The sequence below is a fragment of the Lynx canadensis genome, chromosome E1 (genome assembly GCF_007474595.2).
Source record: "Lynx canadensis isolate LIC74 chromosome E1, mLynCan4.pri.v2, whole genome shotgun sequence".
In the NCBI taxonomy this organism is placed as follows: Eukaryota; Metazoa; Chordata; class Mammalia; order Carnivora; family Felidae; genus Lynx; species Lynx canadensis.
Window position 1 is genome coordinate 40,460,156 of NC_044316.2, and position 15,218 is coordinate 40,475,373.

Here is a 15,218-nt window from a genome sequence, read left to right on the forward strand (position 1 = left end):
TTCCCCAGCCTCCGAGCTCCGCCCCACCTCCTCAACAGGACACGCCCTACTCCTTACAAAATCTCGCGAGGTTCCCGAACCTAGTAAATACTTTGGCCTTTCTGCCGTTCCGTAGCTCGGGGCCTCAGGCGCTGAACTACTGTTTCCGGGTCGCAGCCGGGTAAGGCTGCGCGGCGGCCCTAGCGGAACCTAAGCCCAGAGGTCTCAGTAAGTAGAAGACCGCTCAGAGCCTGCGTGTTTCCCTCTAGTGTCCTCCTTTGATTCCTTTAAGACCCTAGTACAGCCTGGCAGCAGGGCCCAGGATTTCTGGATTCCCAACCCTATGACTCAGGGGCTTTTGTCCAGTTTCCCTGCTCAGGATTTGGATTCAGTTCAGCAGCTTCACCGCTCCGTCTGAGAGATGTGGAAACCGGGGCTTAGCGCATAGCCCCGAGGCCCCGTGCCCTCCCCCGGGTTCCTCTGGATCAGCACTGAGACCCCGTCCCTGCGCCAGGTCCTCTCTCCTGGGCCCACGGCCCCGGACTGCCTTCGGCCTCAGCCACATAACCCCTCGGTCACCCACGCCTCGTCTTCCTGGCTGTCCGCAGGCCTGGGCAGCATGGCCGTATTCCGGTCGGGCCTCCTGGTGCTGACTACGCCGCTCGCCTCCCTGGCCCCTCGCCTGGCCCCCATCCTGACCTCGGCGGCCCGGCTGGTGAATCACACGCTCTACGTACACCTGCAGCCGGGCATGAGCCTGGGGGGCCCGGCCCAGCCCCAGTCCAGCCTCGTGCAGGCCACGTTTGAGGTCCTGGATTTCATCACGCACCTCTACGCTGGCGCCGATGTCCACAGGCACCTGGATGTCAGAGTTCTGCTGACCAATATAGGAGCCAAGAGCGCCTTTCTCCCTCCCCTTCCCAGCTCAGTCCAGAACCTGGCCCACCCACCGGAAGTGGTGCTGACTGACTTCCAGACACTGGATGGGAGCCAGTACAACCCGGTCAAACAACAGCTAGAGCGTTATGCCACCAGCTGCTACAGTTGTTGTCCCCAGCTGGCTTCGGTGCTGCTATACCCCGATTATGGGCCCGGAGAGCTGTCTGTGGAGTCCCTGGATGTCCCCTTACCCTCCACCATCAGGCCAGCCTCTCCCGTGGCCAGGTCTCCAAAGCAGCCAGTGCGTGGCTACCACCGTGGGGCTGTGGGTGGCACGTTTGACCGCCTGCACAATGCCCACAAGGTGTTGCTCAGTGTCGCGTGCATCCTGGCCCAGGAGCAGCTTGTGGTGGGAGTAGCGGACAAAGACCTTTTGAAGAGTGAGTGAGAGATACTCTGGAGTAGAGCAGGGGAGGACCCTCAAAACTCCTTAACCTTGCCCCCAGTGCCAAGACTGAGGAAGGGGGGGGCATCCTTTACTTCCCACCCCTCCCGTATGTAACAGCACCTGGCACCCAGTGGGTGTTAAGGAAACTATGCTAAACAAACAAGTGCAGCTTTCTCCGTGTGTAATCTACTCACCACTCAAATCAGAATTTCCCCAAATGTGGAACTAAGGAAATCTGTACTTTTGAGAAGTTCTCCGGGTCACGAACCCTAAAGATTGAGACCCTGGGAGTAAATGGATGAGTGGGTTGTGGGTTGTAGGTAGTGTGTTAGAGCTACAGCAAGAGGAGACTCGTGGTTGGGGTGGTTCTTGGAATTCTCCATCTGACTCTGATGCTCCCTGGCACTGCTCGTTTCTGGACACATGCCAGCCCCTGCCATGACTGTCGTGCTTGCTGGCTGCCCCCTCTTCACTGCTCCCCTGACATACAGCACTTCCCAGCTTAGCCCTTTCTTCCTGCCACCCACCCCCCTCTGGAGATTGGATGCTTAGGGATAGTCTTCCCCAAACTTGACTATACCTTTCCTCCCCAGTAAAAAGATCTCACTGGGCTCCTTCCCCAGGCAAATTGCTCCCTGAGCTGCTCCAACCCTACACAGAACGCGTGGAACATCTGAGTGAGTTCCTGGTGGACATCAAGCCCTCCTTGACTTTTGATATCACCCCCCTGCTGGATCCCTATGGGCCCGCTGGCTCTAACCCCTCCTTGGAGTTCCTGGTGGTCAGCGAGGAGACCTATCGTGGGGGGATGGCCGTCAACCGCTTCCGTCTTGAGAATGTAACCCCTGAGGGAGACTGGCAGAGGGAGTGGATGGGGCTGGGGAAGGCCATGTAGGGGGTTGTTGGAAGTACCGTGACCCTAGAGGAGGGAAGAGAGGACTTGGGGTGGTGAGGAAGAGGCGAGAAGGAACGGTTTCCCAGCTTGCCCTTGGAGGCAGGCTCTACCTCTGGGGAGGATAAGGGGGCAGCTCAGATGTCGTTGTCCTCCTGCCCCTCGTTCCCTCTCCTCACCCCTCCTCTTCAACCTCAGGGTCTGGAGGAGCTTGCCTTGTACCAGATCCAGGTGCTGAAGGACCCAAACCATACAGACAATGAAGAGGACAAAGTCAGTTCCTCCACCTTCCGCCAACGAATGCTGGGAAAGCTGCTTCGGCCTCCATATGTATGCCTGTCCTCTCTCTCCTCTGCTTGGGTGGGCTGGAAATGCTGGAGAGTAGACTGAAGATTTCAGTCTCAAGCATGAGTCTGAAGACCCTAGTAACTGGGGTTCCCTCTCCTCTACCTCCAGAAGAGGCCCGAACTCCCCACACAGCTCTACGTGATTGGACTGACGGGCATCAGTGGCTCTGGGAAGAGCTCAGTAGCTCAGCGGCTTAAGGGCCTGGGGGCGTTTGTCATCGACAGTGACCACCTGGGCCATCGGGCCTACGCCCCAGGGGGTCCTGCCTACCAGCCTGTTGTGGAAGCCTTTGGAGCAGGTAATGCCTGGGGAGGGCTAGAAGTGGCCTGAAAAGTGAGGGGATGGCCTGGCCTCCTTGCCCAGTCCTGTGTCTCTCGTCCAGATATTCTCCATAAAGATGGCATTATCAACAGGAAGGTCCTAGGCAGCCGGGTGTTTGGGAACAAGGTAAGCACGCTTCTCTCCAAGGACTCCTCAGCTGCTACTAGAACCAGAGGTTGGGACCGAATGGACCTTTCTGGTCTGGTTCAGAGTGCGTTTCCACTCATCTGTTCCCCACCACCTCCTCTCTCGGGCTGGCTCCATCTCCAAGGGAAGGTAAATCGCCTGCTTTCTCTGTTCCCCTCCTCAGAAGCAGCTGAAGATACTCACGGATATTGTGTGGCCAATTATCGCAAAACTGGCTCGAGAGGAGATGAACCAGGCTGTGGCTGAGGGTGAGTTGGAGGGTTGATGGGAGCAGCCAAGGGGGACATTAAGCAGATTCTCCTCCTAGGAGCTTCCTCACCCCAAGCCAGACCCTCCACTTCCTTGGGACTAGGCTTCACCGGCTCTCTGGTGGCAAGTGGCAGTGTGCTGCTGGCAGTGACTGGGGTCTCCCCGCAGGAAAACATGTGTGCGTGATTGATGCCGCCCTGCTGCTTGAAGCCGGCTGGCAGAACATGGTGCATGAGGTGTGGACCGTTGTCATCCCTGAGACTGAGGTATCTGGACCCGTCTCTCACCCCATCCCCACTGCACACCGCAGCCCGCTCTGAGCCAGTGGGCTGACCGATGCCTCCTCCGTGCCCAGGCTATACGACGCATTGTGGAGAGGGATGGCCTGAGTGAAGCTGCAGCTCAGAGCCGGTTGCAGAGCCAGATGAGTGGGCAACAGCTCGTGGACCAGAGCCACGTGGTGCTGAGCACCCTATGGGAACCGCATGTTACGCAATGCCAGGTTGGTGCCCAGGAAAGGGCTGGGTTGTAGGGAAGGAGTCTCCAGTGGGTGCCTGCCTGACTCTGTCTTCTCTTCCTCCTGACACTCTGTCCTGCCCAAAGGTGGAGAAAGCTTGGGCTCTCTTGCAGAAGCGCATCTCCCAGACGCCATAAGGCCCATGGCTGACAATGTGTTCTCTGTGGGGCCACAGTGGCTCTGGAGCTGCCCAGAGATTCAGCGGTGAGGAGGAATGGGGGCCTGGGTGCTCGTCCTAGCTTGGGCCTAGAGACTCTGAACCAGACTGGGAAGGGCAAGGCTGGGCCTGGTGGACACAGGAAGTCTACCCAGCTTGCTGGTGTTTGGCCATCGCTGAGGATGCGACTCAGAGGGGAGCAGGCCCCTCTGGCATTTTGTGCCTACTCTTGCCCACAGTGTCTGTGAAACCTTCGGCTCACTGCGGCCAGGGCAAACACTGGAACTTGTAACAATTAAAGGTGAATGTTGCCAGGTGCTGCCTGTATGTCTGCGTCCTGCCCCAATGCCTCTAGGTATCTTTCTTTGGAAGCCTTGAGCTGGAAGCCTGGAGTGCAGTGGTTCTGAGCATAGCTTTTGCAGCTAGCCAGATTGAGGTCAGCCTTGGCCCCAGCGCTGACTAGCTGTCTGCTTTGGGAGAAGCTACAGACTTTCTAGGTTCCTCGGTTTCTGTATCTGTGAAGAGGCTTAACTGGGCTAACGGGCTCTTTGAAAGCATTTCTTCCACTGGTCTCCTGCCAGGTACCAGGCTACGTGTTGGAGGACCGGCCTTCCACGAGCCAGGCGGGGCCTCCGGCCTCACGGACCTGGCAGCCGTGCTGGGTCGGCCGAGGGGGCCAGGACTGCAGGGCCGGCAGGGTGGGGTTGGACACAAGTGCCTGGAAGCCGCGGGTCCAGCACAGCGCGTGCACACAACTCTCGGAAATACTACTTGAACGAGCCTTTTGCGGGGACTCCATTTTACAGAATGTGCGTCATGTCGCGGTGTGGGCAAGTGAGGGGAAGGACAACGTCTGTGTCAGCCCCGACGCCAGTCTCCGCAGCTCCTGACCCTCGGTTTCAGAGTTTTCCGGGTGCGCATGCGCGGGCCGTGCCCCGCCCTCCGCCTCTCGTTCGTGGGTTGGTGGGTTTGGGTCACGTGGAAGTGCCTCGCCTCTTCCTCGCGGCAGGGGGCCCGCCCGCTGGCTGGTTTCCGGTTCGGTGGGTCGGAGATGACGGAGCCGGTCGCCTCTCCGGACGACCCCTGGGTCAAGGCAAGCCCCGCGGGCGCGCACGCCGGCGAGGGGAGGGCGGGTCGGGCTCATGCACGTGGGGGGTCCCGAAGACTAGGGGATTCCCTGCAGTCCCCAAAGGTCCCCCCGCCCTCCGGGCCCCGGGGCTGCAGAGAAGACAGCCCTCACCCTGCGCGTGCCAAGGTGGGGAGACAAGTGAGGCGTGTGTGCACGAATGTGAGGGGACCGGGCTTGCGGGGGGGTGGGGGGACGGTGGAGGAGGGAGGGGGTGGGGGCGGAGGGGCGGTGCTCCTATGGCCTATCTGCTTACTGATATCGGGGCAATCCTGCAAACCCCTGCGCACCCCAGGCGCGCGCGCGCGTATGTGTGTGTGTATGTGTGTGTGTGTGTGTGTAAGTCTAAGTGAACGTACACGCGTGCATCCTGCAATTGCCTGCGCTCTCGGGGTGGGGGTGGGGTGTTGGGGCGGGTAGAGGTGTGTGTGGTAGGGGTGTATGGTGTGTGTACGAGTGCGCACGCGCTCAGAGTGAGAGGAGGTGCCCAGTCCCGGGCGGAGGTCTGATGAGCTCCTTTGCTTGGTGTCATAGGTGGAGTATGCCTACAGTGACAACAGCCTGGACCCCGGTGAGTACCTCTCCCACGGTCTCTAGCTCCCTGGTGACACTCCTGCCACAGTCCTGTGGATTCCCGTGGTCTTGCCAGCCACACCTGAGCACAGTCCACTGTCCCTGAGCGGAGTTCCTGCCCTGAGACAATGAGGGAGGAGCTGCATAAGGGGCAGGAAGCATAAGGGTATAATTCCTGCTGCTCTGAAACAAGGAAATGATGAAAATAGTGGGAGCTAGCCATTCTGTCACCCTCGTTGTGCCTAGATGCCACTTTGTGAACCGGTGGTATCATTGCAGGCCCCTGGAGCAGTGGAGACACCAGAGACAGGAGCACTGTGGTGGGGCACAGCAGGAAGTGGATGACCCAATATGGGTAGCTTTTGGGTTGAAAGGGAGAGGTCAGCATTTAAGGATCAGGAAGCCATTGTACACACAGGTGTCTGAAGGTCTAACAGTGTCCTCCTGTCCTACCCCTTAGTGATTGGGACCTCTCTTTTACAGGGCTTTTTGTAGAAAGTACCCGAAAGGGGAGTGTAGTGTCCAGAGCTAATAGCATCGGTTCCACCAGTGCCTCTTCTGTCCCCAATACAGGTAGGCAGCAACATGCCCCCACCTGGGGGGGCTCAGATATACCATCATTTTAGTATATTTCCTAGACAGGAAGCTCCAGTCATCCACACGGGGGTGCTGGAGGCCTAGCGTTAGACACAGGGTCTCACCATCTTTCACCTCCTCTAGAATATTAGACGGTTCTGTCCGTTTGCTGTCTCTGAGCACCAGTTTTTTCTTCCCCACTGGGGCAAGGTGGGTTAGCTGGGCCCACTGGGCTTCAAAATGACCTCTTCCTGCCCCCAACTTTGAGCGTAGATGATGAGGACAGTGATTACCACCAGGAGTCCTACAAGGAGTCCTACAAGGACCGGCGGCGGCGAGCACATACTCAGGCTGAGCAGAAGAGGAGAGACGCCATCAAGGTGACTGGGGAGGCCTGTACCTCAGCCAATGCAGGAGGGCCCTGTGTATTTCAGATCTACCCTGCCCTCATCAGTCCCCAGCATCCTTGGTGGCAGCTGCTCTAGTCCCCGGATATGAACACCTCCTTTTTTCTAGTCCCCTACCCCTTTGAGTTTGTGAGCATGGAACTTGGGTTCACAGAAAGTTTTGTGCCAGTTTGCCTGAATCCCTTGGAGTTAAGGAACCCTTGTTTTCCCTCCTGTCTCCACAGAGAGGCTATGATGACCTCCAGACCATCGTCCCCACCTGCCAGCAGCAGGACTTCTCCATTGGCTCCCAAAAGCTCAGCAAAGCCATCGTTCTACAGAAGAGTATGGCCAGGGAGAGCACTGGGAGTGGTTGGGGCCAGTGGTGCTGTGAGGAGGCCAGAGCCTTACACTCACTTTCGGCCTGGCCCCGGTGGGGTGATTATAATGGGAGAGTTGGGGAAAGGGAGGAAGGGGAAACAAAGTAAACCTTGTCCTTCTGGCTGAGACATCCTCTGTGCCCACCCTCACTGCAGCTATTGACTACATCCAGTTTTTGCACAAGGAGAAGAAAAAGCAGGAGGAGGAGGTGTCCATGCTACGCAAGGATGTCACGGCCCTAAAGATCATGAAAGTGTAAGGGGCGGGGGGGGGGATGCTGAGCTCGGGGAGCCAGGGCTTCTGAGGGGACTTTGAAGCTGACTTCAGTTCATACCTTTCTCTTGTTCAAAGGCCACATCAGATAATACAGAACAGATAATCTTCTCATTCCTGTAGGTGGCCACTTAGGGGTAGGACTCTGCACCCCAACAGTCCCTGATACCTAGCAGATACTCAAAGTGCCTGTGGGATTAGCGAGGGGTAGAGAGAGGGGTCACCCATTTCTGTCCCAGCAGCTCTCCGGGAACCCCTTCCCGGGGCCGGGGGAGTACATAGGGTGACCTGAGCTGCTATAGCACCTTAGCCCTGTCCTACTCGCTTTCAGGAACTATGAGCAGATTGTGAAGGCACACCAGGACAACCCCCATGAGGGAGAAGACCAGGTCTCTGACCAAGTCAAGTTCAATGTGTTTCAAGGCATCATGGACTCACTGTTCCAGTCCTTCAATGCCTCTATCTCCGTGGCCAGTTTCCAGGAGCTGTCAGCCTGTGTCTTCAGCTGGATTGAGGAGCACTGTAAGCCTCAGGTACGGGGCAGCAGTGGTCAAGGGGTGCAGACTTTCTGTCTTCCTTCAGGCCAAGTGACCCAAGTCCTAATTTGTTCGGAGAGGGAAGGTGGCAACTTTTAGGTTTCTGGAGGGTCTCTTCTTTGCTTCCTGGCCCACATTTTCCTGTTAAGGTTTCATTTGGCAAGAATGATGTGGGCACTTAACTCAGGCAAGGCCTCGCTCTGGCCTTTGTTAGCTCGTGTTATGGCTGCCTAGTATGTAAGCCCTCATCACTCATAGCAGAATCACGTGGAATTTCTAGAAAGATTCCTGGCTCCCACCCCCAGGCCCACTAGTTTTCCCTGGGGTTTGTGATTATTTGTAATGGAGCCGTGTGTTAATGGTATTGCATGGAGTTTCTGAGGCTTGACTTGCATCTCACTTTTTTGTTTCCTGACATTTTCTGGAACCACTTTAAGTGTCCTGTGACACAGAGTGGACACTCCTGTGCCCACCACCTAAATGCTACCATTCCCATTTCTTGTATTTGCTTTACCACATAGCTGTCCATGTCTCCATCCCTTTCTCTGTCCTGTCTCGGGAACATTTCAGAGTCGACTGTAAACGGTGTCTCTCAGGGGCTTTTTCTGTTGTACTCAAGAGCATGACTGGTCCAGGCAGGTATCTGAGCCTCTGTCCTCACGTGAGCATCACTCGTGTCTTCCTCTGCTGCCCCCGCCAGACCCTACGGGAGATTGTGATTGGCGTCTTGCACCAATTGAAGAACCAGCTGTACTGACTGGGTTTTGGAAGCTGCAGAAGAGCCAACAAGAGGCCAGAGTCTCCTACTTGGCCACGGAGCCACTGGGCTTATGAGATTGGACTGCGACACTGCACACCAGTCAGCTGGTTCTCGGTGTTTGGTTCCCCAACACCCCTTCATCCTCACTGGGGCTGGGGTATTTGTTTTGTGAAAGCTTTAATTTATTATACTGACCACAGAACTTGAGCTTACTGTCTTTCCCCTTCTCCGTAGAAGTCTTCGGGAGGGGGGACCCTGTTCTGGGGACACCCCCCTCCCCCCATAAGAGCTCCTGGTCTCTCCCCTTCTAATCCTCAGATTTTTGCTCCTGATTACACATATTGGGAAGCTACTGTTTGCATTTGGTTTGGTCTCTTGGGCAACATTTGGCCCAAGTTTGGCCATTTTGGCAGTAGTTGGATGGGAAGGGAGGAACATGAGGAAATACTCCCACAGCCAAGAGGGGTGAAAGGCCTCCTTGTGCCTCGGCTAGGGCTGCCTGGTCAGCCCAAGGTGAGATCAGGCCTCTTCTGGCCAGCTCAGGGCAGGGCTACTGGGTTCCTGCCCTCACTTGCTACTGCATCCCCTCTCCTTCCTCCCCCACATACTCCTGCCCCCACAGGCAGGAGCATAGCACAGAGAAGTTACATGTGACACAGCACTACATATTAAATTTTTTTTTAATATTCTAAACACCAACATCGCAATTTTGCTAAAGTTACAATTTTTGAAAGTGAACTGGGCCTCAAAATCACTCCCAGCCATCCTGTCGAGCATATCTGGGTCTCCACCATCTCAGTGCTGCTTGTGTTTCTCCCAGGACTTGGGAGTGGCGTGAAGGGGTAGAGAAGATACTTTAAAGGCCTCCTGGGGTACAGAGCCCAGAAAAGTCCTGGGTAAAGCCTTGGGCTCCTCGAATGCTGTGTATACTAGCTTCTCTCTACCCGGTAGCCTTCCTCAGGGTTGACATCTGGGAGGTTTGGTTATCCAGAGGAAATTAAGTATTTTTATATCAAATTATAGTACAATAAATATTGCCAAATGCTTTCCTTTAGCGTTGTTCCAAGTTTAAGTGCAAGCAATTGGAATCTAGATGATGAAACGAGCATGACAACCATCCACTCTGGGCTTGCTCACTCCCTGAGCCCTGTATTCTGGTTCATGCCCCTCTCCCAGCTGCTCTGCTCAAAGGTGGAAAGCAGCAGGAACAAAGAAGCCAACCTGAAGGAGGCAGCCAGTCCGGGACGTTGCTTCCATTCCCCCATCCTGCAGAGGACTCCTCAAGGGTCTGGGAGCTTCACGTTGTAATCTTCATCGGTCTCTATCCCAACTTCCTCCTGGGGCAGGGAGACCAGTAAACGAGACCTCCCTGGACGAAGACCCCAGGGTGGCAAGGAGGGGAGAGACAGAGAGAACCACTTACAAAGAACTGCTTCTTGCTCTTGGGGTATCCTTCAAGGATCGCATCAGACAGTTCTGTTGCCTGACAAGAAACAAAACCACCCCTTTTCAGACGGGCGGCACTGCCTGGCGGACCCATGACCTCAGGCAGCAGTTTCTCCGGTGGCTGCCGTTTTCCAGGGCCTGCTGCGGAGCTCACGCACTTACCATCCTCTTCCGCTTCCTCCATTCCTTGCAGTACTTCTGCCTCTCTCTGTACACCTGCACAGGGAAACAGCTTGCTCTAGCCCCTCAGGGGCTGCTGGGGGGCAACCTCGGCCTCACTCCAGACCTGCACAGGCAGACCTCCCCGCTACCACCCTTCCTCCTGACTCACCTGCTCTTTCTCTTCTGGAGTCACATGGTTGGTGGCTGCTTTGATGTTCTTCAGTCTCTCTCTGTAGCCAGCACATTCCTTCTTCAACTCCTGGATCTCTTTCTGCATCTCCGGTGTGGTCAGGGCACTAGTTAACTCCTTCAGCTCTGAAACCACATCTCCCTGAGGTCGCTTCTTACCCTGATGATGGGGTTTTGTCTTTCCCAGAGGGTGCTCCCTGAGGTAGGAGACTGGGCCCCTACCTTGCTCTAGGTTCTACACCCAGGGTCCAGAATGAGTTCCATATTCTGGAAATTGCACTCAGCAGAGATTAAGGCTTATAGAATTACCAGTTTAGTCTGCTTTTCTTTCCTCTTCCATCCACAAGCAGTGGTAAAGTGTGAGGTTGAACAGACTGTTCCCTGTAGCCAGTTAAAGAAACAGGCACAGAGGGAGTGTGGGCACAGTACACTGATAATGTCAGGGAAAGCAAATGCGTCTTGCCCATTTATATTCAAGAGCCATTAGCTGTTTACGTCTCTTGTAACATAATGCCAGTGGCGGCCCAGCCCAGCTCTCCACTGCAGCGAGACAACATTGCGGTCAGCAAACCATTCACTTAGGGATTCCTGCCCTCTGGACTGACCCTCGCGCCAGGGGCCCCTTCCGGCATCCGCCCAGTCCTACCGGCCTCCATGTGGCGGCAGCTCTGCTGGAGGCTCTGCACCTTGGCAGTGAGGGCCACGATTTTGGTATCCAGGCCTTGGAGGTCAGCGTCACTCACCATGTCGAACTGGTCCTGCCAGAGGTGAGACGACAAACAGAAGTGGGTGGGTGTGATGTGAAGCCACATCTGGGCAGGCCACATCACATCCGCTCAAGAACCTGGGGCTCCCCAGCCCTCCAGGGGGCCTGGGAGAACAGCGGGAGGGTCCCTGTGAGACATCATTCAGTTCGGTACTGGTCCCAACAAACAAAAAGGTATAAAAAAGTTAAAACCTGATGCCTGTCCTCAAGGGGCTTCAGGATACTGAACAGGGCAGAAATCTTAGTTTAGTGGTAAAACCACTCACTGGGCTAAAAGAGTAAAGGAACATTCTTCCCAAGGTAGTGATACCTAAATTACACATTTCCACAGTAGGAAGAACCTGGGCAGGTCAAGAGTCGTGGTGGGTGGTATTGAAGGGACTCCAGTAAACGTCTGAGGGGCCCCTCCCCTGAGAGAGACCAGCTGCCGCAAAGGACTTTGGTGGGGCTCGGGATGGGGGGTGGGGTGGTCTTGTCAGTGATGTCAGGGAGCAGGTTAGAAAGAATAGGAATGCCAGCCTGGGCAGTTTGGACTCTTCATTAAAGCAAAGTAAACCTTTATAGCAGAAGGCAGCAAACTACAGCCTGCACGCCAAATCCTGCCACATTCGGGGTTGTGAAAACAAAAATTTCTGGAAACACAGTTACACCCACTCGTTTACATGTTTACTCGTTTACATGTGATCATTTACATACTGCTCTATAATGACGGCCCTCAGTGGCTGTGACAGTTGTGTAGCTATGACAAGAGGCCATCTGGCCGGCAAAGCACAAAATTGTCTTTACAGAAAAAATGCTGCCAAATTCTCCCTTAGGGACTCTTCATTAGAGTAGTAATGTAATGAAACCTATTTCAGAAAAGTTAGTCTTGATGGTGGTGTGGTTCAGTTAAACTAGTATTCGGGGTCTACTGGACGTTAGATACTGGGGTGGGGGGGGGTTGTGCTGAGCAAAGGAGGAAGAGTGAGAAGTGGGCTCAGCCCTGGAAGGGCTGCAGTCTAGTGAGGAGATGGGTAAAAAGACCACCACAATATAGCATCCCTCAGGGAGGTGAGTGCCTGAAGAAGAGGCGAGGAGAGAATCCGGGGAAGGTTTCTGGAGGCGATGCCTGAGAGAGAACCTTGGAGTAAGAGTTCGCTGAGCAAAGAGGCAGAAGAGGAAGAAGGGATTTTAAAACTCCAGGCAGAGGAAGGACACAGGAGTAAAATACACCTAAATGGTCTAGTACTGGTGAAGGGACAGGTGAGGCTAGCAGCAGCCTGGAGCCAAGTCTCTATGTAGATTTCTCCCTGTTGTAGGGAGTGCTGGAGTTTCAAGTAGGGAAATGGCCCCAGATAGTACTGACGCAGACCATTCTGGCTGTAGCATTTAAGATGTGTGAGGAGGCCAGGAGATGTGAGGAGGCTATGGTGATAGATGAGGAGCACCTGAACTCAATCAGCAATGGCAGACAGAAAGGGGAGGGTGGATTCAGGAAGGGGGAAAGCCAACTGGATTTGCTGGCTGCCTAAGCTGTGAGGTAAGAGTGACTCCCCAGTCTCTGAGTTGGGTGAGGAGTGGCTCTAACTGAGGGAGAAGCCTGTAAAAGGAGCCCATTTAGGGGAGATGTGCATTCTACTTCAGCAATATTGATTCTGCAAGGTCTGGAAGGCATCCGGGCGGTGGTCTGGCCTAGAGATACAAAATTAGTGTCATCTGTGTTGGGAGGGGTGGGGACAGAAGGCAAATCATTTGGCAGATGATGGTTCTGATCTAGATGACTGGGAAAAAGAAACCTCCAAGCGGCAAGGGACCTTGGTAGGAACAATTCAGGATCTTCTGTCATCTATCATGTACATCTCAGATCTGGAAGTCTCGTTGAGTCTGGATCACAGCAAGGGGAGTACCCACTTTGATTTAAAGGGTGTGTGGGGCCCTTTTAATGGCGTGGGCTAGCTGAGTTTCACGGGATGCCTCAAGTCAGAGTTCATTCTAGAGACTGATTCACCTAATGTCGGGTCTCACACGGGTGATAATCTGCACAGGTTTCCCTCACCTGGTCCGCAAAATAGATCTTCTGCTTGCCGTACATCTTCTCTTTGATTTTGCCTTGTTGGGCCAGCTGCTCCAGCGCCTTCACCACCGCCTGGCAGAGGGGAGAGGCAGAACCAATCAGAGGGATGATTTAGGGCCCAGGCAGCGGGAATTAGGGCCGGCCAGCCTTAGGAAGCTCAAGGCTAGAATGGCTGCCTCGAGAGGGCAGCACTTCAGGCTGATTCGAGGGGCCCCAAGGGTAGGGGGGCGGTCCCAGGAGAGGGTCCTCACCGCCTTGCCCAGTCCATGTTCCCGCTGCAGGTTCCCGAACACGTCCTGGGCGCTGTAGGGCCGGTTCTGCTCCTGCAGGTATCTCAGGAGAATCCCGGGGGCTACGAGGAGACGGGGCATGGGGGGAGGTCACTCAACCGACCCCTCGCCCGCCCCCCGCCCGGGTCTCCCCCGTGCCCGCGGTCCGTTTACCTCCCGCCGCAGCCTCGGCCCGGCCTTTACTCATGGCCTTTCCCGCCGCCAACTTGGAAAGCCGGACGTTGCAGTCGCTCGGGGCAACGGCTGCTTCCGGCGACGGGAAGGGCGGGCCGCAAGCGGTGATTGGCGGAAGGGGAAGTCTTGGCGAGGAACGAAGCGACCCTTCCCGGGCGCCGTAGGTCAGTGCTGTCGGGAGCCGGGTACGAGCGTGGTCCCTCGCACTTCTGGGTCCATGCAGCGGAGGTGGGGCGCTTGCCCTGGACTTCTCCCTCCCTCCTCCTCGGGACGCAGGCCGTAGTAAATCACGCCTTCACGTTCCGAGACCCGCTTCCAGCGGCAGCGGCTGAGCTCTCGTCACCGTGAGCTGGGCCGGTGTTCCAAGGGGGAGAAAACTTGGATCAACTCCCGCTGGGCTAGCGACTTGCTCAAGATCACAGAGCCAGTTACTCACAGGGACGTGCCCTGTCCCACGGCCCGATGCTCTTTTCGTCGGTCTCATTTGTAAAATAGGAAGAAGAGATACTAACAGGAGGGTGGTTGGAAGACAAAAATGCGTAGAAACTCTGGAAGGACAATACCGATATCCTTCACTGCCCGTTACTGGGCCTCGCACACAGGGGGCGCTCAACACGTGCTGTGGTGTGAACGCCAAGGCAAGGCAGGGTTGGGACGGGGCTACGGTTAAGCCACAAAGCTTGTTAGAAAAGTTTCCTGTTGGCCGAGTCAATCTTATGGCAACACCTGGCAGGTGTTTTCCACTTCTGCCCACAGTGGCCAATGGGACAAAGCCTGAAATAAGTGTTTCTAGTTTCTGAGGTCAGCTGAAGGCCAAAGAGCAGCTGTCCCTGCAGCTCAAACACTCCAGAGGAAGAGCATGGTGTTAATCTTTACAACCTTCTGTTACCTAAATTCTCATTAGCCTTTGAAACACGTAGTTGTCTTCACATGTCTAAGGAACAATATTAAGAATTAAAAATGAGGGGCGCCTGGGTGGCACAGTAGGTTGGGCATCCGACTCTTGATTTCGGCTCAGGTCATGATCTTGAGGTTCGTGGGTTTGAGCCGCAGGTGTGGCTGCATACTGACAGTGCAGAGCTTGCTTGGGATTCTGGCTCCCTCTCTCTCTGCCCCTCCCCCGCTTGCTTTCTCTCTCTCTCTCTCTCTCTCTCTCTCTCTCTCTCAAATAAATAAACATTAAAAAAAAAAATGATGGAACTGCTGGCTAGATGCCAACCAAGAGTGCCAGTTATACTGTCTAGGCTCTCCAGGGGAGGGGAAGTGGCTTCATACCATGGTGATTATTCTGACCATCACAAAGGAAAAACAGGGCAGGTGGGTCGCTCACAGCTGGGCTTACTATTCTAAGGTTGTCACCTGAGAACACTATCAAGGGTAAAACACCATTCAACATCAGTCTCTTAAAGATTGTTCTCATATAAGATTTATTCCCCAGCACCACTCCCTCCCTCCCCCCTCCCGTCCATCCCCACCCCAGTTCACAGTGGAGGACTAAGGAGATTCAGAGCAGGATCCCCCAGGTACAAGAAACACCCTCTGAAGATTTTGCTCTCCTTCCTCCCTCCCTCTTGCCAACTTCCAAGACCT

General features: G+C 55.2%; 3 protein-coding genes across 8 annotated transcripts; 2 read left to right on the forward strand and 1 right to left on the reverse strand.

Moving 5' to 3' along the window:
* The first annotated feature begins 119 nt into the window (after window positions 1-119).
* Window positions 120-4,255, forward strand: COASY (Coenzyme A synthase). Its single transcript, XM_030295388.1, has 10 exons — window positions 120-207; window positions 588-1,298; window positions 1,930-2,144; window positions 2,397-2,528; window positions 2,655-2,844; window positions 2,929-2,993; window positions 3,178-3,262; window positions 3,432-3,529; window positions 3,619-3,765; window positions 3,867-4,255. Exons 2-10 carry the CDS (start codon window positions 599-601, stop codon window positions 3,915-3,917), a joined length of 1,683 nt encoding a protein of 560 aa, XP_030151248.1. The 5' UTR covers window positions 120-207; window positions 588-598; the 3' UTR covers window positions 3,918-4,255.
* A 627-nt stretch (window positions 4,256-4,882) lies between these two features.
* Window positions 4,883-9,597, forward strand: MLX (MAX dimerization protein MLX). 6 transcript variants are annotated; one of them, XM_030295390.1, is made up of 8 exons: window positions 4,883-5,030; window positions 5,598-5,634; window positions 6,120-6,209; window positions 6,486-6,592; window positions 6,844-6,943; window positions 7,135-7,234; window positions 7,584-7,785; window positions 8,428-9,597. In XM_030295390.1, the coding sequence occupies exons 1-8, from the start codon at window positions 4,989-4,991 to the stop codon at window positions 8,620-8,622; spliced, it is 873 nt and encodes a 290-aa protein (XP_030151250.1). In that variant the 5' UTR covers window positions 4,883-4,988; the 3' UTR covers window positions 8,623-9,597. The 6 variants fall into 6 exon arrangements, with proteins under 6 accessions (XP_030151250.1, XP_030151251.1, XP_030151249.1 ...); XM_030295389.1 differs by having other exon boundaries at window positions 4,884-5,192; window positions 8,489-9,597; XM_030295393.1 differs by having other exon boundaries at window positions 4,887-5,030; window positions 8,424-8,508.
* Window positions 9,222-14,608, reverse strand: LOC115500739 (PSMC3 interacting protein). Its single transcript, XM_030295395.1, has 8 exons — window positions 13,608-14,608; window positions 13,416-13,516; window positions 13,147-13,236; window positions 10,992-11,103; window positions 10,326-10,471; window positions 10,157-10,210; window positions 9,972-10,031; window positions 9,222-9,885 (listed from the first exon to the last, which is right to left on the reverse strand). The coding sequence occupies exons 1-8, from the start codon at window positions 13,639-13,641 to the stop codon at window positions 9,829-9,831; spliced, it is 654 nt and encodes a 217-aa protein (XP_030151255.1). The 5' UTR covers window positions 13,642-14,608; the 3' UTR covers window positions 9,222-9,828.
* Between the last annotated feature and the right edge of the window lie 610 nt (window positions 14,609-15,218).